Below are 19,914 nucleotides of genomic sequence, written 5' to 3' on the forward strand. Positions count from 1 at the left end.
TTCAGCTCCCGTTAACATCAGGAGGAGGTTAGGGCAATCTCAGCACTCTAGGCTGCCTGTGTAAACGCCCCTGGGCAAAATCAATCTGTACAGTCCAAGAGAACCTTTTCTTTCCCACTTAAACAGCGCAGAGTTCAGGAACCCAGCTGGCTTGAGTGAGCCAGGCTCTCTTGACTCTGATGGGGGCCCTGGAGCCTGATTTTCCAGAGGAGGAAGCATGTGCGGGTGTCTCACGCCTTATAAAGCTATAGGAACTTCCTCTCCCAGGCTCTTTGGACAAAATTAAAAACCCAGGAAAGCCTTGGCTGCCTAAAGGTGATGAATACTGGGTTCATTTTGAACACAGGAATGCACACTGGATGTGGAAATGGAAACAATTGTTACATAATCAGACTAAAGGGAATAGTACTAAAACCACAGCAGGGTAATGGGATTTTCAGGATAAAGCTCTTTTAAACTTTCAGGGATCAGCCACAAACTGGGTAGTGCTACAGATTTTCTATTTTCAGACAATAACAAATGTTTTTGTACTAGAGTATGCTGCTACTACTTGCACAGCTTGCCAACCTCACATAACCCTCACCCTCCTGAGCCCCATATGACCAAAGAGGGCACTTAGAAGCTATCACGTCAAAGGCAATTTAAACCAGATTACCCCTGTCCAGGGGAAATCTGACGTTAAGGAAGTCCCTATTTGGATGCACCCATGCTCAGAGTAGCATTACAACAGCAAGCAAAATATCCCAGTTTGAATGGTGAATGCGGCAAACTTGTACAACAGAAAACATGTTAGCAGATTCAGACAATATACAGGCAACTCCCCATTTGCAGGCGTTCAAGGCAAATGAGACTGTGGCCACACACATTCCCACAAATCCGGAAGTGGCACAAATAAGGGCAAAAACGGTCCTAAAAGAGCGTGGAAATGGCAAAATGGCCCGAAAACAGCATCAAGCAAGGCTTTGCAAGAGACCTAGCACAAAGTTTGAGCAAGGAGGCTTGAAGGGAGCAACTGTGGTGTTTGCAGGCTTTCTCAATGGTGTTCCCAATATACGCGATTTCACTTCGATGCATCGTGCCTCGGAATGTAACCCCCATGTAAATGGGGAGTTGCCTGCATTGGATTAAAAAGGTAAAGGTAAAGGGACCCCTGATCATTAGGTCCAGTCGTGGCCGACTCTTTACATGCTACTATCAACGCTAGTTTCCAACAGGATGGAACCTCATCATTTCCTGCATCTGGACCATATCATAAGCCTTCAGTCTTTATGTCCTAAACCTACCGGAGTGGAATACTTCATTTGCAAATGCAAAGTCATGTCAAACCTCCTACAGCAAATCAATCTGTTTTATTGTTTTCAGCAACAAAAGGATAATTGGGATGCCAGAAACGCTTAAGGGCAAAGTGTTTAATAAACCCCAGCAAACCTGAAATGTCTGTGCAGTAGATTTGACATAAGGATTAGCCAAATAAAATGAACTAAAATCCCTGTACAGAGGGAAAGCTTTGCAGTTGTTCAGTCATAATTAAAGTTCTCTTCCACAGAAAGCCAGTGGGCTCCTTTGGAGATGTAGGAGGAAAAGCAGGATTTAAAGCTGGTGTGGTGGAAATAGGGTGGCCACTTATACATCCGTAATAATAAAAAAGAGGACAAAAGAGGGCACAGTTCTGCATAAAATTTCTGTGTACTATTTTTTTTTGTCTAGATATGAATTTAGAAATAGGTACTATAATTTTAAAAGAAATTGGGTACATCTCAGCATAGTCAGGCCTACATTCTGTCTTTTCATGGTTTGCTGCTGCCTGTAATTCAGCGCATCAAAACATAGAACATCAAAACTCCCCCAATTCCTGGGGGCTGCATAAATACTGCAGCATGAGCAGGGGTGTAGCTAGGTGCTCCAGCACCTGGAGCGGCGGGGGTGGGGCGATCTGCCCACAAGGGGCAGACGGGGTGCTGCGACAATCCGCACATGGGGGCGCCATGGCGATCTGTGCAGCAGTGGAGGAAGCCACTCGGGCGCCTCAGGCACACTGACCTCTGGAGTCTGCCTGCCTCCTCCCACTCAGCCACCCTACAGCTGGGGGGTGACAAAATGCCGGGCGGCACTCACCGCACATAGGTGAGTGCCACCCGCCATTTTGTCACCCCACTCAGTGGTGACACCCTGGGCGGGCCGCACCTACCACACCCCCTTCCTCCGCCACCGAGCATGAGCTAGAGTGGTGCTGTCTCATACTTAGATTAGACTTATGGAACACTTGCCCAAAAGGTTGGCCATGACTCTGCATTAGTCCATGGCATTACGATATATTTTCTTTTCTACCTAAAAGATGCAATAGCCCAGTACTCTGGAACTGGCCCTTTTTGCACTCAAGTAGATATGCAGAAAGAGGACCAAAGTGTGTTACTGTGAATGAAGTAAAAAACACATCTGTTCCCCTTCAAAAGTACTATGTGGATGAGCATTAACCTGAAGATCCAGCAGCAATGCCTGCTTTTACAACATCCATTTGCACCAGCATTCAACAGCCTGATGTCATCAGAACAACAGAGCCAGGAGTCTACAAACACTGCCTCCATCTTAAGCAAATGGATTGGTGGGAGAGAAATTTAAACAGCAAACAAAACTCCAGCACAAATCCAGTTTCCTTGAGCTGAGAGGCAGCCAAACTGAGAAGGAGAACTTTGTTTAGAGACGCTCTTTATCTGAAGGGCTGAACAGCCCCAAGTCTTGTTTCCATATAAAGAACCACAAGAAAGGAGAGTTGGGTACCTTGAAATCAGCACCTGGACAGCAGACTAAACAGTCAATCAGGTCACCCAGTCACAAGTCTTTCTATGTAAATTTCTATGTAAATTCCAATGATTATTTTTAAAATGGCATCCGTACACATCGATTTGCATATCCAAATTTTATGTAGATCAGTTTCTTCTTTGGCAGTATATTTCATCTCTTTTGGGTGGTAGGAGGCCACCTTAAATGAGCAGCTTCACAGAAGGAGAAAACACACTATGTGTTCAGTTCTATGTACTGAATGTGGCCAATGAGCCATATTCTGCAACGGCAGTGCCAACCCTCTGTAAGCTGGGTAATGGAAAGTCTATGCTGAATAAAATTCAGCTCAGTGATAACCAGTTTGCTCAGAAACAGAGCAGAAGAAGAAAAGGGCTAAGCAACCTATGCTCAAAATAGTAAGCACAAGGCATGTTTTCCTAGACACTGCCAATTACAAGAAAAAGGAGCTCTATTGGCTTGCTCAGAACACTGAGGTCTTTTGGAAGGAGGTGGAGGAAACTTGGCCTAAATTCATCAGAGTTTCAAAAATTTCAGTTCTAAGTGTCTAAAATAATCTAAGGGTCACCTTACAAATGCACATCGGTGTGTATGTGTGTGTTAAAATTCAATTTGATCTGCAGACTGGCAGTGCTAGAACAGAACACTGTCTGGAATGGGGACAACTTTCTCCTAAAGACCTGAGCTGATGCAACTCCTTGAGCAAAAAATGACAAAGTTGTTTTATTTAACCATAGCAGCAGCCAAGCCACCTCACATTTAGTAAGGTAAGCAGGAGAACTGTGCTGCAGCGGGAACAGCAGCCTACTTTTGCAAAAACAACAACAACAACAAAACCAAAAAACCCCGAGAAAGCAATTTCCTAAGATTCAAGAAGACAATCAGAATAAATATGAAAATCTGCACATTCCAACCACCTACACCACTATGATATTCTTCCCCACAAAAGGGGAAGCAGAGCATCACAACTGTATTCTCTCCAAAAGCCTAAGAACGTAAGAACCCTTCTGTAGCAAGGCCAAGAGGTCAATCTAGGCCAGCATCCGACTCCCACAGTGACCAAGCAGATGCTTATAGGAAGACTGCAAGAAAGACATGAGCTCAAAAATGTTCTTCCCACTTGTGTTCCCCAGCAACCAGTATTCAGTGGCTGGAGGTACTACACAGCCACTGATAGCCTTCTTTTTGGGAAGAGGGTGCAAAGTTCCAGGGTGGGAGAGGATCCTGCAGCAAACAGACCTAAAACAGGGGTGGGTAAACTGGGCTCCCATCAGACGCAGCCAGTATATCCAATGGTCAGAGATGACGGGAGTCGAAGATCAGCAACATCTGGAACATCAAAAACCTTCCAGCAGCAGAGGTTTAGCACTGCAACCACTCAAAATGTTTCTGCTTATCATGGAAGAGGCAGAGAGACAGGGACCATGCGGGAGCTTCTGGCAACAGCACCTCCTACTTCTTCTGCCCTCTTCTCCAGCTGGCTGGTTTCAGGAGATATAGTATGAAAAGGAATCCTGCAGTATAGTAGAACCAGTATAAACCAGTAGATTCATCACCCCAATCAAGGTGCCCCCAAATGTCCTGCAACCAGGACAGGCCCCACCATTAGGCATAGTAAGGCATCTGCCTCAGGTGGCAAAGACTTGGAGGACAAAGACTTGCTGCCCAGCTTGCCCTGCACTCTGTAAGCGACCTGCTGCCCTCTGTTGTGGTGGAGGCAGTCAGCACTCAAGTTCAATTCAACTGCCAATCTGATCAGCCAATCTGATTCATGGAACTGGGATGGGAGAGAAATCTTGTCCATCCTAGGCAGCAAGACATATTGGGCTGGTCCTGCATGCTACCATCTGCCCTCCGATGAGCCCGTGCTCCTGAAAATGCAGAAGAAAGAAGGCTGTACTTACAAACACTCCTAATAAAGAGTTGAGCAGCAATATCTTTTTCCCAGGGCAGGGGTCAGATTCAGAAGGGTGCATTTCTGGCATGAGCAGCAGCGTTGGTAACGAGCCCGGCTGTGTGATCCTTCCACAGGGAAATTCTCCTCCTGCTGTCATGAGTTGAGTTAAGGATTGGAGGGCTGGGTACTGGTGGGAGCATACGAACCATGGATGGGGGGGAGAGAGAGGAAGGCATGTGTGTTTCGGCTGCTCGCTGGGGAACTGAAGCTTCTGAATCAGCAGCCAAGTACAATAAGCCCTGGCTAGTGCCACGGAGAACAGAGTGAACCCGGAGGCAGAAGGAACATGCAAGATGCAGGGGGAAGCTTTTCTGTCTCCTTGGTGCTTGCTTCCCGCACCCCCCCCCCTCCTCCCCAAAGCATTCAGAGAACAAACACTACCAATCAGCCCTGTTTGAATAAGCAGTGTGCTCTTTGAAGAGAGCAATTCAGAAGAAAATCCTGTGGTACAGAACAAGTAAGCCACAAAAGAGATCTTATGGCAGATCCCTTCCGCCATGCCAATTTCATCAACGAGCTGGGGACTACGAAGCACTCAGTGCTCATGACAGCAACAGATTATCTGGCCTTGTGCATCCACGGACAACAAAACACAACTAACAATTAAATCCTAAGCATGTTTACTCAAAGGTAAATTACGCCGAGCTCAAGATGCCTTACTCCCTAGTAAATGTGTTTAAGACTGTAGTGTCAGGTGCTTTATGAAGTCTGTTAAGTCTCCTGCTTTTGAGAGTGAAACTTTTCCTTGGCCAGATCTTCATATGAGCACAGGCTCCTGCAAATCTGCTTTGGGTGCTAGTATCAGGCCCAGTGATAGGACACCCCCATGTAGAACTGTCCAAGAAGCTTGTCTGGAAACTGCAGCTAGGCTCCTGTAGGAAGTGGCTGACTGCGAACATATTCTGAAGGAACTGCACTGGCTGTCAATACACCACTGAAACCACTTCAGAGATTTGATACTTGTTCAGAGCTTTATACACAACTGGGGGCCTGGATACTTGAGAGAAGACCTGCTCTCCCATAGGCCAACCTGTTTATTAAGAGGCTATCTCCCATTCATTGCACGTGGACTAAATTCAGAGGCCTTTGAACTAGAGTATGCAAAGCTTAAGAAAGAAGCAGAGTCTCCAAACAGGTTAGCATTTTGACACCTATAGGAAGATTTGAACACCAGCCTCTCTCATCTGTTTTCTGATTTATAAATATATCTCTGTAGCTTCCCACAGATTGTTCTTCTGTTGCGCTCATTCTGGGAGTTTTTCTTGTGGGATTACATCTTGCCATAAAAATGTGAGGTTGCAATGCGGAAGGCACAGATTCAACAAAACTGTATGTGAAGGAAGGAAGGAGTGACCTTGAGCAGGCTATTTTAATTAGTCTCTTAGTTCTTCATTAGGAGAATGGAAACAACATTCTCTTCCCATGCTGATTGTGAAATATGCGTCTTGGTAGGTAGCCATACAGCTCCTAGCATAATGGGACACCTCAGTGTTGCTGCAGTGCAAACCACCACTAATAACGGCAGGAGGATAAAAGGCAGCATTCATAGCATGGCTTCTTATTGTTACTGTACTTTCTGTATAGTTTCAATGCAGTTTTTATTTTTTCAAGTTTTTATCGGCTTTGAGGGCGGAAGAAACTCTTTGATGAAGAAAAGGTGGAAGTCAAATCTTGAAGCCATTTGTTAAGAATAGCTTGCTAAATCAACCCAATGGCCAATCTAGTCCAGCGTCCTGCTCTCACAGTAGCCAAGCAGAAGCCTATGGGAAGCCCACAATCAGGACTTGAGCACAACAGCACTCTGCCCACCTGTGATACTCATCAACTGGCAAGCAGAGTGGAGATAAAACACAGCCATCGTCCCTAACAGCCACCAGTAACCTGATCCTCCATGAAATTGTCTAATCCTCTTTTAAAGCCATCCAGGTTGGTGGGCATCACTGTCTCCTATGAGAGCAAGTTCCACAATTCATGCACTGTGTGAATAAGTGCTTTATTTTATCTGTCCTGAATATTTCAACCTGCAGATCGATTCGATGTCCATGAGTTCTAGTGTTATGAGAAACTTTTCTCTCTCCAATTCCTCCATGCCATGCATAATTTTTATAAACTTTTATCATGTCACCTCTTACTCACCGTTTCTCTAAACTAAAAAGTCTCAGACGCTATAAGCCAGCCTTTCTCAACCTGTGGGTCCCCAGATGTTGTTGAACTACAACTCCCATCACCCCTAGCTAGCAAGGCCAGAGCTCAGGGATGATGGGAGTTGTAGTCCAACAACATCTGGGGACCCACAGGTTGAGAACCGCTGCGTAAGCTTTCCTCATAGGGAAGTTGCTCCATCATCTTGATCATTAAAATGCCCCTTAAACAATGATCGTTTAAAACAGGGTAATTACATGGCTTAATTCAGCAAAAAAACCACCATAATCCTGTGGTTTTTAAAGGGATATTTTAACAAATGGCCCCAGATTTGACTTTAGTTTTGTATGGTTTGTTTTTTAAAAAAACAAAAAACCAGCAATTGAGTTGGGTTTGGGGCACAGATGTTATGGTTAAACAGAGGCTACAATCCTATTCAGTGGGAATCATTCATAATGTTGAACACAATATTGCTTACTTCTGAGTAAGCATGCAGGACTGTGTTGTTCAACAAATAGTTCTCTGGTGAAAAAACAGTGACTCACCTCTGCAAATTTACCACCATCCAGTAAGCAGGCGGATTTGCTGCTCTCTGGTTGGAATCCAGGGGAAGGCTATTTAAGGACTTTCATTTGCTAGGGAAAGTTCCAAAAGTTTCATGATCACTGCTGGGGTCCAACCCAGCCCTGTTATGGATGACAGCACATGCCCGGGCCTGCTGGCAACTCAACAAAGCTTGCTTTGAAGAGAGTTAGATTACAGAGCGACTGCAACAGGTTGAAATGTCACTGCATACTCTCTCTGAAATTCTTATCTGCAGCCTAATTATCTCAGTTAATTAAGGATACTGCCAGACAGCTTCCTGTGGTTTGGCGCCATAATACAGAAATGGGAGCACATGATATTGTCACTCGGCATGGGAAGCCACTCTGTACTCTGCCTGGCCCATGCTGGTTGCATGCAAACTGATAAATGTGAACAAGAAATGCTGGGTATCTGAAGATCTGTCTGGATATGGTTAGTCTAGCCTTGTATCACCTCCACCCATCCACAGCTAATGTCTATTTTCCTGTGGCACCACAGCGCAATACGCGGAGCGATTCAACCTCATTCACTTATTCACTCCCTATTTCCAACAATCAGAGGTACAGTGATATCCTGGTGGCCCAATTCTAGCAGTACAGTCATGGCGGCCTGTCATGGCACCTTCAAGACTGGTAGTGAAGGCACACAACTCTTAGCAGCAGCAAGACTCTTCCAGAAGCCCTCTCACTGTTTTCAGTCTAAATATACCTCCCTTCCTCCTGAAACACCCCAGATTTATATATGAGTGGGGCAGACATGTAAAAGCAGCATTTATCTGTCACCATCACATCTTGTTTGGCTCTACTTCAGGCACCCAAGATCAGTTCATAAGTACAAAAATAAGGCAAAAACAAAGCAAAGTTGTCCATGAGCTTCACTTTTAAGAAAGCCGGAAAGGCTACCCACACATATTATGAGATACCTTGTGTACAACGTCTGCTGTAGCTGTTCAGAGGTATTGCATAATGACAGCTTTCACAAGAATTGAAATTATGAAATGGCAACATGAGGGTGCTACCAAATGGGACACTGAGAGCCAGAGATCAGGTTTAATAACGCATTTCAAAGCTATTTAGTCACAGTCAAAAAGAGAGTCAGGGAGAAAACTCCCCAAGAACAACTCCCTCTCAGTTTTTCACTACCAACCAACTGCATTGTTTCTTGTAACACTACTAGCACTGTTACTTTTAACCAGCCTGACAAATAAGTTGCCAGCCCACACTTTTCTATGCTCACCTGTGCATGCATACCAGTATAAGCCATTGATAAAGCACATCTATAGCCTGGGAGATGGGGGGAGGGCGCAAACTCAAATTTATATTTAAAAAATCTCCCTATTTGCTCACCTGGTAGCAATTCTGACTAGCCACAGGTGAGCAAGTGACTGCCTATTTACAAGCTTGCTTTTAGTTGTATGCCCGTCTAGCTCATGTGTGTGAAAGGGTAACTAATCTAGAGTATATATTCTTGCTAAAGAGAGATAAAGGCTGCCTCCTACCACAATCCTTAAGTCTCCAATTTTGGTCATAAGCTAGTTTATACAAACCCCTGAACTGAAGAAATGAATCCTGAAGCTGCCACTAGTGGTCAACCTTCCTCTTTCTTCTTGTGGAGACTAGGCTTTTGATCAACATATCCAAGAACAGCCAGCATTTTGAGATTACTGTTTTTAATCTATAATTCATCCATTTCCTACTCCATTTGCATCTACTGATCCCACATGGAAGAGCACAGAAAGGATATACCAGAAGGTCATAGGAATCCATATGTTGCTCAGGCTTTTTCTTGCACAATTTATAGGGATTCTTTATTCCAGTATAACAGCTGCAAAATGTGACCAGGGTTCCCCCCCTCCAGAACAGAGGCGGCCAACAAGGTGTCCTCCAGATGTTGGACTCCAATCCCCATCATTCCTGACAATTCACCATGCTAGCTGAAGCTGAGGGGAGGTGGAGGGTACCATGTTACTATGGCTGCTTTGAAATCATGGAGAAAGCACACTTGCCCACATTTAACTGATGCCCAACTGCAACCTCCTCACATTCTCCAAGTTGAAGAGACTTTTAAAGGGGAGTGGTAATATAAGATGTAAAGGATGCATTATATTCATTACATCTGGTCCTCCTGTTTGCAAAAATACACACTAAGTATACACATCTGTAAATAAGTTCTCACCGCTCCTAAGCTCTCACAATTTAAAAAGAATCAACTAACATAAAACCAGGTCCCTGACTCCTTTTGCCCCCTTGTAAATCAGTGACAATTTTACCACCACCATCCAAAGAACCAGTGTTTCACTTAAGTTTAAAAACTTAAAAACTCTAGAATTCCTGACCAACAGACCTAGAGCTCTTCCCATGCATTCAGCTGAACTTGGAAAAAGAATTAAACTACAGTATGTGAAATACTCCACCAAATTAAGAATACACATCTGGCTGACCACTGTGAAAACAGGATGATTGGCCTGATCCAGCAGGTGCTTCCTATGTTCTTACAACCTTAAGAGTCAAAGTCTGTATTATTACTGACCAAATCATACATGACATGCTTTATTTATCAAACCAGCCTCAGTACAAAATTAAAAAACCAACTCCTTTGCTCTAGATGAGGTCCAAATTAAGGGTGAGGGGTCAGATTTGAAGAAGTGTTGAAGTTAGGGTGGCCAAGGGAAGGAGGAATCAGACTCCTGCACCTTTAACAGATGTGCAGAAGAAATTTCAGCATCACACACAATACACCTGGTGAAATCCTCCCATCTACACAACTATTAAAGGTGCAGAGTCCTGCCTTCTTTTGCATCTGGCCGCCCTACTTGGAGCTGAGTTCAGCAGGATTTGTGAGATCAGGGGTGGGGACCCTGTGGCTCGCCATATGTTTCTGACTCCAAATCACATCTAGTCCAGCCAGCAAAGTCAGTGGTGAGGGATGATGGGATTTGTAATCCAACAAAATCTGGTTGGCCACAGGCTTACTAGTACAAGTCCAAGCACGCTTATGGCATCAAAGGAATTGGTTATGAAAGTCTTACTCCATTTTTTCCATTGGGCACTGTATGACATGCAGTTCAGTCCCACTGACTTCACTGCTTTCCATACCAACAAAAGACAAAGAAGGAGGAAAGAAACAGGAAAACTGCATTTTCTAAAGTTTGATTTTGTTTATATTTTTTTCTAATGGCTTTAGAGCTGGCACAGCATAGGGAGCTGGAAACTCCCTCATTTCAATGTCACACAGTCACTAGGTACCGTATTTTTCGCTCTATAACACGCACCCGACCATAACACGCACGTAGTTTTTAGAGGAGGAAAATCCGTAGGCATGCCACCCGTAGGCATTCCCTCCATAACACGCACAGACATTTCCCCTTACTTTTTAGGAGGAAAAAAGTGAGTGTTATGGTGCAAAAAATACGGTAATTCACAGTGCAATCCTCCGCTCAATGTCTACTCAAAAGCATGTCCCTATGAATTCAGTGGGGCTTATTCCCAGGTTACTGGGTACTGTAGCTCCAACGTACTTGGTAGCCAGCCCCATTCAGTTATGTGGGGTTTACTTCTGAGCAGACATGCAGAGGATTGTACTCAGCCTCGGTCTCCACCACCCCCACTCACTCACTCTGCTTCTCCATCTGTTATATGGGGATAATACTGCTAGACTACCTCACAGGGTTGTTGTAAAGATTACTGGAATAAGATGCTTTATGGCTGCTGGGAGGTGTGTTTTTTTTCATCCCACCCGACCTTATATCTTTTACCTTTTGAAGGAGATCTTTGTACTGAGTGTACAGTGGTGATAAAAAAACTATGTACACATAGGAAAAAAAGACCATTCAATGGATATAATGCACCTTGCAATTTTGAAATGCACTAAATAAAGTAGTAGTAGTAGTAACAGCATGCATTAAATGTAAACACAACCGCTTCCATCAACCTAGGTATGTGTTTCTGCACAGAGAAATAAATTAGTGCAATGTTCCTAATTTTTTCTTCCTTTGCTTCTGTGCTCAGTCCTTCTGCATTAAGGAACCAGAGGTCTTACCTAAGGAAGGAGAGCTCATGTTACTACGATTCCATCCACTGAATTCAGGGCTGTGTTAACTCTCTTGGCAAAGGATTCATTCAGGAAAAGAGTAACCCTCTTCATTAATAAAACACTGAACATTTTACAGTTTTACTATAAAGCGTTATTGTTAACTGTGATTACTGTATAACATTAGTATACCTGGGTCAACATCCAAAACTGAACGAGAAGCAAATGCCTTCTGTGAGCTAACACACCCAGGTGACCTGAAACTAAATGAACCCCAAAGATTAGAAGCAATCAGAAAATGGGATACTAAGACTTCTGGGAAGCATGTACATACATCTGCTTACAAAAATTGCATTCCAATCACATAACTCTTCACCATTAAGGAAAGCCTGGGAAATCCCCTCTACCTTACACAGAGAGCGTGAAAATCAAGAAATCACAGTAATGTAGAAAAACATAACATCCCAACTCCATGCTATACATCTAGAAAACACAAAGGATACTCTGGAAGCCAATCTCCTCTGCTGAGAAGCCAATCTTGATCTCCAGCTTCCTTTGACCAAAAGGTCACTGTGCTAGGTCAGTTCTATTCGTTCCTCAAAACGTCTCCCAAGGATAATCCTTTGCCTTTACCATTGTCTTTCTTTCCAGCCAGAAAATACTCCTCTCCTCTAGTTTACTTGCTTTGGTCTCTGAAGAGTTTCTCTGGAACCGTCCAAACTCTCCAGCTCTCCGAGGCAGTTTTTCATTCCCCAGACAGTTGTCGACTCTCTAAGTAACCCAATCTTTAAAAGGGCAAAGGGAGGCAAAGTCCCGAAACCGAACACGGTCAGAGGCCAGCTGGCATGGAGGAAGGAGTCATAGCTGCTGCACCCAAGTCCCAGCCAACAAGAAAATGCCTTGTCAGAAGTGACAAACTTGGACAGACCTTCTGGAGTGATGGGTCCCAGTCAGAAGAGCAGGCAGCTCACTGATGGCATGCCAGGATTTGCAAAGATTAGAAGCACCCAGTCCTTGAAAAGTTTTGGAACCACTCTCATCTTTTTCTATTTAAAACATATTATGAGTTTTTTGTGGGGTAGACTGCATTGCTTGAGCCTCCTTCTAATTCCTGGATCCAGCATAGATTCAATTCCAGGAATAGCCAGGCTATCTTCCTAGTGAGGGAATAGTCCTCTAAGTATGGGTCATTAAGGTAGCAAAGGAAGTGGCTCTGTGCCAGACAGCAAATGGGTAGGCCCCGCACCCATCCTCAATTCCCTGGTAGTTAGAAAGACAAAGGCCAGAGTTGACTTATGTGATCTAAAAGGTGGAAGTGGGAAGGCTGCAGGCTGGGCAGCTGGGAGACAGAGCCATGCCTGGAATCCAAGGCTATGGCCTACAGGAAAAGCAAGATCCTCTTTGGGTGTTGATGCTGTGAACCCCTCCACCGTAGCCTCAGGTTGAATATATCTGTAAATAAACCATATTTCATAAAGAGACACCACAGTCTCTGCTGTGCATCATTCCAAAAGAAACACGAACCCTGGGTTCTGGAACCCCTGGAATCTCGCACCGCTTGGAGACTGGGGTGGCGTGCAACAATATAGATATACACACCATCAACCACCACTACCTCAGATTTCCACATCAATCACTATAAGGAATAGACCATAATTCAATATATGGCACTATGGAAAACTAGGAATCAGTAACATGTCCATCTTAATGAGGCACCAAATTTGGAGTGAAACCATAGAGGCAAAGGAATAGTTCTACTTCCTAGAGTTTCTGATATCTAAGTATTACGATTAAAATAGCCATCCCCAAGTTGGTGTCCTCCAGATGTTTTGGATTCCAGCTCCCATCACCTTTGGCCTGCATGGCCTATGGCCAGGGAGCATAACAACCGCAGTCCTAAATGTCTGGAAGGTATCAGCTTGAGCAAGGCTGGATTAAAAGGACATCTATTTCAAGACACTGTCACAGATAGGGAAGTTTTGAGCGAAATGGAAAGTCTGAGAAAATGCTTAGCAGATGGGCAGCCAAATGCCTTGTGCTCCACGGAACCCAAAGAAGCCAGGAGTTCTATGGCCAACTTGTACAAGAACTCAGGTGGCGGGGGAGACACAGAACATGACTTTTAATGTTTCAGTTCTAGCTGAGGCTACATAAACATAGTAAGGGTAAATGACGGCTATAGGCAAAGCAAATAACAGAGGAAGTAGAAGGAACAGCCACCGTCTTATTTATTTATTTATTTATGCATATATATATATATATATATATATATATATATATATATATATATATATATGCAGGTTTTGGTGTCTTCGGGTGTCTTCCCGTGTAAGAGTTGGGGTGTCTAGGCGACGTTTCGACGAGGTCTCACTCGTCATCTTCAGGCTGGTGCTTTCGGCTTCTTGTTACTGGAACAGAGCAGGATCTCAGTGTTTGAGTTCCTATAAATACTGTTCTCAAACACTGAGATCCTGCTCTGTTCCAGTAACAAGAAGCCGAAAGCACCAGCCTGAAGATGACGAGTGAGACCTCGTCAAAACGTCGCCTAGACACCCCAACTCTTACACGGGAAGACACCCGAAGACACCAAAACCTGCATTCCTGTACCCGTGAAAATCTACGAAAGCATATATATATATATATATGATTTCTATCCCACTTTCCTTATACAGGACTTCGTAAATAGACTTGGTTGGCACGAACAAAAGAGTGCAACATGATCATACACTCTCCTGCTTTCTCTGACCAAAATAAAACAGCATGCTTCACCCTAGAGGCGATGCGATTGTATTTCATTGCTGGATGACAGGAGACATGTATGTGGCAATCACAGCGTGCCTTTGTGAAGCATGGTGGAAAGAAAGCCACACACAAAATCAGGCCAGCTTTTCTTCCCTATGAGGTAACTTAGATGACATACACCCACCCAGCTGTAGAGTTTTAAATCTGGCCCGTTACCATCAAGCCACGCAGGCTTCAAGCAATTCTCTGACTGAGGCCCTGGAATGTCTAAAGCACGATGACAATGCTTTAAGGAAAGGGAGCAGGCAGGGCACAGCTGCTGCTGTCATGTTTGCTAGAGCATCTTTGCACTGTGGCCGAGAGAGCCAGGGTTAATTCTGAAAACAAACTCAAGCATTTCAGAATGACCCAGCTAGATGACACATTAAATGTCTGAATGCATTGAGCATTTGTGTATGTGGTTTTTTTTTGGGGGGGGATCAGGATAGGGACCATCATGAACAGGGAGGTAGAGTTTAACCCTTTCTTCCTGTGCCACAGTTGCAATTAAAGCTGCCCCCCTCCCACTCTTTGCCATGGTGGGGAAGAAGCCATTGACATCAACAATTAAATCTCTCCTTCAGCAAACTACAGTGCCAACCCTCATCCCCTCTGTGTTGTTGTTGTTGTTGTTGTTATTAAATAATAACATTTTATTTAACAAATCAGATAACATGAAATGCATTGACTTATTCCACATGTCATCAAGTTTGGACCTTCTAAACCCAGAGAGCTCTGCTCTTCCCCACCCTGCAGTGTGTACATGACAATTGCAGAGTTAGATTCATATCACCAAACCAAAAGCAGTGGCTTCTATACTGCAGTTTCAAAGCACACAATACCAGGCACTTGCTACTGAGGGCCTAGGGTGGGTTGACAATGGAGCTCTATCTTTGAGCCCAACCCTCACACTAAGCAGAAGCAGAGGGAAGATTATACCTTTTCTAGCAATTAAGTGACATCCTACAAGATTACATTTTTAAAAGAGCCATTGTTTTAGAGCATGAACTTTGAACATAATGTTAGGGTGGTGTGTCTGTGTGACAGCTAAATGGAAGGATGTCACAAACCTAATTCCAATGCTCCCCCTGCCGAAGGAGTATCTGTGACTTTCAAACTGACAAGCCTCAGATCCTTCTGTCTACTGTTGCTTCCTGGTCATAATGAACTAAAGCAGGCTTCCTTCTCAGATCCAGAAGCTTCCCTCTGGGTAACACAGCACTCTGAAAGTGCAATTGCTGGTCACCGACCTTCTCCATTCCGAAAGAGTAATCATCGGTCCATAGCTACTCAAGATGTGTAGAACCTTTTATAGAGGTAACACCACTACAGACCTTTACTGAAAGAACAAATTCAGTGAACAGCTTATGAAATATGAACTATCTGTTGCTAGCCAGGAATCAATCTCAGTCTCACACAGAATCAGGAAAAAGGCATGATGCAGGAAGTGTAAATGCAACCAGCTACACCACAATATTTGGCAGAACAGCAGTTTTCCCGGTACATCTCATGTACCAGAGCAAAAATATGCCAGAAGGGATCTTTGACTACCAGCTCTTATGAAGAAACACAAACAATGGGCATTATAGCAACAATCCTTAATTGAACCTATGGAATCTGGATAATCTACAGCTGATCTAAATCCAGAGTCTCTAGAGACTGCATGTGGTGTGTACAGCCCATGTGTGTGCAATGGGTAAAGTACTAGATCCAAACTAGGAAGAATGCATTCAGATCCATGATGGTTCTAAAATTAGCCTACCCCTAATGGTTGCTTTGATGATAAACTTGAGTAACTGCATGAATTTATTTACATATATGTATTTAATTTTAAAAAAATAAAAATAAAGCCACCCTATAACCAAAAATTAATCGCACCATGATATACAAGGAGACTTGAAAATGCAGAATAAAATATACGTAATAAACAACGCAATACAATTCAGAGGAATACAAACATTCAACCAGTTTGAAACACCATAATCTAAAATGCCTGGCAAAACAAACAAACAAACAAGGTGTTAACCTGGTGTCAAAAAACAAAAACAAATGTTGGCACCCCCTCTCTTGGGAGGACAAGCCCATAGTGGTGGTGCCACCACAGAGAAGTCCTCTCTATTATGCATTTGTAATGTGCTTCTCCTAAATAGGAAACATGGAGAAGGGTCTCTTTTAATTACCGTATTTTTTGCTCTATAAGACTCACTTTTTCCCTCCTAAAAAGTAAGGGGAAATGTGTGTGCGTCTTATGGAGCGAATGCAGGCTGCGCAGCTATCCCAGAAGCCAGAACAGCAAGAGGGATTGCTGCTTTCACTGTGGAGTGATCCCTCTTGCTGTTCTGGCTTCTGAGATTCAGAATATATTTTTTCTTGTTTTCCTCCTCCAAAAACTAGGTGCGTCTTGTGGTCTGGTGCGTCTTATAGAGCGAAAAATACGGTATCTTAATGCACAGGCGAGCAGATATTGAGGAGGTGCTCTCCCTCAGATATTTGGAGCCCAAGCCCTTTGAAGATAAACACCAGAATTGCACTCAGTAGTGAACTGGAAGCCAACGTACTGTAGTTTGTTATGAACTGACATTAATACATCTCCTGGGTAAACCAGCCAGAATTTTAGCAGCCAGACTGGAGCTTCTGAACCATTTTCAAGATACCCATCATGCACTTATTGCAATCCAACCTGGAGGTTATTAGATCTGGAGGGTCACTGTAGCCAGGCTATCCCTATGCAGGAAAGGCCGCAGCTGACAAACTAGCAGAAACTGGTAAAAGGTGCTTGAGGTCACTGAGGCCATTTGGGTCTCAGCTGTCAATGTTGGATCAAAGAACACCTCAAGCGCCTTGTCCTAAGCTCCTAAGAAGGAAAGGCAGTATAGAAATGCAATAACCAAACAAACAAACAAACAAAGCTGTGGGAATGGGAGATCTTCAAACAGGTTATGGGGAGCTCTTACTGTTACTAGTATATATAGATGGGCTCTGTCCAGGGTGGACAACAGTGAGCTAGATGGATCTGACACAACATAAAGGCACATTCCTGTGTTTGTCTGATCAACATGGCTACAACAGCCAAAGATGAAACTTTTAGTTTTTTAGTTTGGATTTGTTGGGGGGACTGTACCCCCCAAATCCTAATTACACAGTGATTTGTGTGCACATGTTTGTTTTAGAAATATGTTGGCCAAGTTCTGACTGCATGTCTTCTGCTACTAAAAGAAGAAATTGGAATAAACTTAAAGAACCAGCAAAGCTATTGCAGTACCCAGGCCACACAGAGAATGTCACTAGTCTAAATCCGGATTCGGGGAGGGACAGAAATATCACAATTAATTTATCATTACTCATCATACCATATCATACTGTGGAAATCATTTACCGAGATTGCTGAGATGAGCATTAGTGAAGTGGATTGACTATGATGATGATTTATTCCATTTATTAACTGCTTTTTTATAGAAGGGAAAGGGCCACAGCTCAGGTAGAGCATCTGAGTTGCATGCAGAAAGTCCCAGGTTCAATCCCTGTCATTTCCAGTTAAGGTTGGGAGAGACTCTGGTCTGAAACTCTGGAGAAGCCACTGCCACTCATTGCAGACAATACTGGGACAGATGGACCAAAAGTCTGACTTAATATAAGACTGCTTCCTATGTTCCTATGAAAAAAGAGAGTCTCAAAGTGACTTACATTGTAAAAATGCAAAGATACTATAAAATAACCCAAAGCAATAAAAAAATACATTGTCCACCCACCAGCAATCAATAATCAGATTAGATGGAGGACAGGGACATCAGTGGCTGAAAGACATAATAGCTAGCAATGGAGCCTCCACATTCAGAGGCAGTTTGCTGATAATTACACAATGCTAGGAACAAAGAATAAGGATAGCTACTGCAGACTTGCTCTGCTTGCAAGCTTCCTTTGGCCATATGAGTGGCTCTAGTCAGGGACAGAATGCTATGCTAGGGAGATCTTTGTTCTGGCACAGCACAGCAATTATATTTGTACAGATATTGCCCTATTTATCAGAATCGTCGTAAAACTCTCATCAATGGATTCAAGAGGTTCCTGGAACGCTGTAGCACAGAGCACTTTACATTAGAAGGTTTCCAGTGTGCCATATCTGTTTGAGCAGGAGCAAAAGAAAGGTTTTTATCTAGGACATGAAGGCACAGATCTCCCGCTGGAGCCAGGCAAATACTGTAAATAGATCAGCACAGCTGCTCTGCCTCCTCCACCCGCATGAGAGTACAGTCAGCCTGCTTCATCACAGGTGCAACCATCCTACACTCCCAGCACATACCCAAAACACACACTTCCCACTCTCTCTCTCGCTGGGTTGCAAAAATCACAGCAAGAGGCCAATCTGCCTCCATTTCAACTGTCCCACCACCTCTAGAGCTCTGTATTTGCTGGCAAACACGGCTGGGGGCGCATTGTGCTTTAGAAGTGACATTGGATTCACACTGAATTGTTTCTGTTAAAAACGGGAAAAAAATTAATGCTGCAACAAGCGTCTTCCACTGTTGATGCTGCAAGCCTCCGACCCTGGATTTCAACCAATGTATCCTTATGCTATTGAATTTCAAACTGAGAGTGATCAGTTACCTCTTTGTTCCATCTTTCAACAGCCTGCTCCATTGTTGCCTATCAGGCACCCCTCCCCTCTCTCCCGTCATTCACATTCCAAAGGTAGAACAATGCACTTCAAAGCCTCCAACTTGGGGGAGGAAGTCCGGGTTGGATGTCCAGACTGAACGCTCACCTGGGTATGAACCATCTCGTGGAATCAGGCAGGGGGTACAATCCCAGGCGACCTTCTGCCCCTCTCTCCTGTGGCACCATGTACAAATCCTGCTTGGGGTCCCAGCGTGCAGCAGCCCTTCTTGGCAAGGTGGAGGGTTGGAAGGTAAAATATTACTTCAGCCATGCAGGAAGGCTTCAACCCTACAGAACCCTTCCATTCTGCTTTAATCCGACAGCGCCTGCAAACCATCCTGCTTGAGCGACAGCCAGTGGGGATTAAGGCCTGCGGGTGGAACACCAATCATTCCCATCCCTCCCACCTCCCCCTGCGGCTGCTCAGCGAGATGGGTGATTCCAGTCTCGGTAATCCCCTTCTGTCTCACTCTCTTCCAGGGAAGTCTGGCAGGTCACCAAAGGGGAGATTAGTGAGATAATGAAAATGCCCCCCTTGGAGCACTCCTACCTCCATTGCTGGGGTCTGCACAGCACCATCACCCTCTCCAGGCGAGGCAGATGCTTCAGTCACCCAGCAGTGGTTTGGTGCGCGGATGGGAAATCTGTATTCCCCACCACCATGCAAATCCTTCTTGCAAGGCTGCAGCATCACCAGCTGGCTTCAGACAGAAATGCTGTGCTACCTTCTCTCACTACAAAGAAAACAGCCTCATCAGCAAGACAGCTGATGCTGAAACTCGCATCTTCCTGCTCCTCCTCCTCCTCCTCCTCCTCCTCCTTGGCAGTGTGCATTATCGTGCAAGCATGAAACCCACCCTATGTGCAAGAACGTTCAAAGGAAGAAATGAATCAACACAGGATTTGTGCCTTATTGTCCAAGTGTAGGTATCAGGCACTCTGAGATACAAGATATCTGATTTCAC

At 44.2% G+C, this 19,914-nt stretch overlaps 1 protein-coding gene across 11 annotated transcripts in view; it reads right to left on the reverse strand.

Moving 5' to 3' along the window:
* Positions 1–19,914, reverse strand: part of TMCC2 (transmembrane and coiled-coil domain family 2) — a 101,762-nt gene that overhangs the window by 22,973 nt on the left and 58,875 nt on the right. For 3 of the 11 annotated variants that reach the window (XM_083508889.1, XM_083508888.1, XM_083508890.1), the window contains exon 1: positions 12,016–12,306. The exons of 2 other annotated variants lie outside the window; for them this stretch is intronic. Coding sequence is in view for 4 of the 9 variants with exons in the window: in XM_083508885.1 (XP_083365011.1) it covers positions 19,500–19,640 (141 nt within the window). In the remaining 5 variants the exon portion in view is untranslated. 6 more of the 11 variants (XM_083508886.1, XM_083508891.1, XM_083508882.1 and 3 more) reach the window with 6 other exon arrangements.

This window comes from Podarcis liolepis, assembly GCF_965112155.1.
Source record: "Podarcis liolepis genome assembly, chromosome: 6".
In the NCBI taxonomy this organism is placed as follows: domain Eukaryota; kingdom Metazoa; phylum Chordata; class Lepidosauria; order Squamata; family Lacertidae; genus Podarcis; species Podarcis liolepis.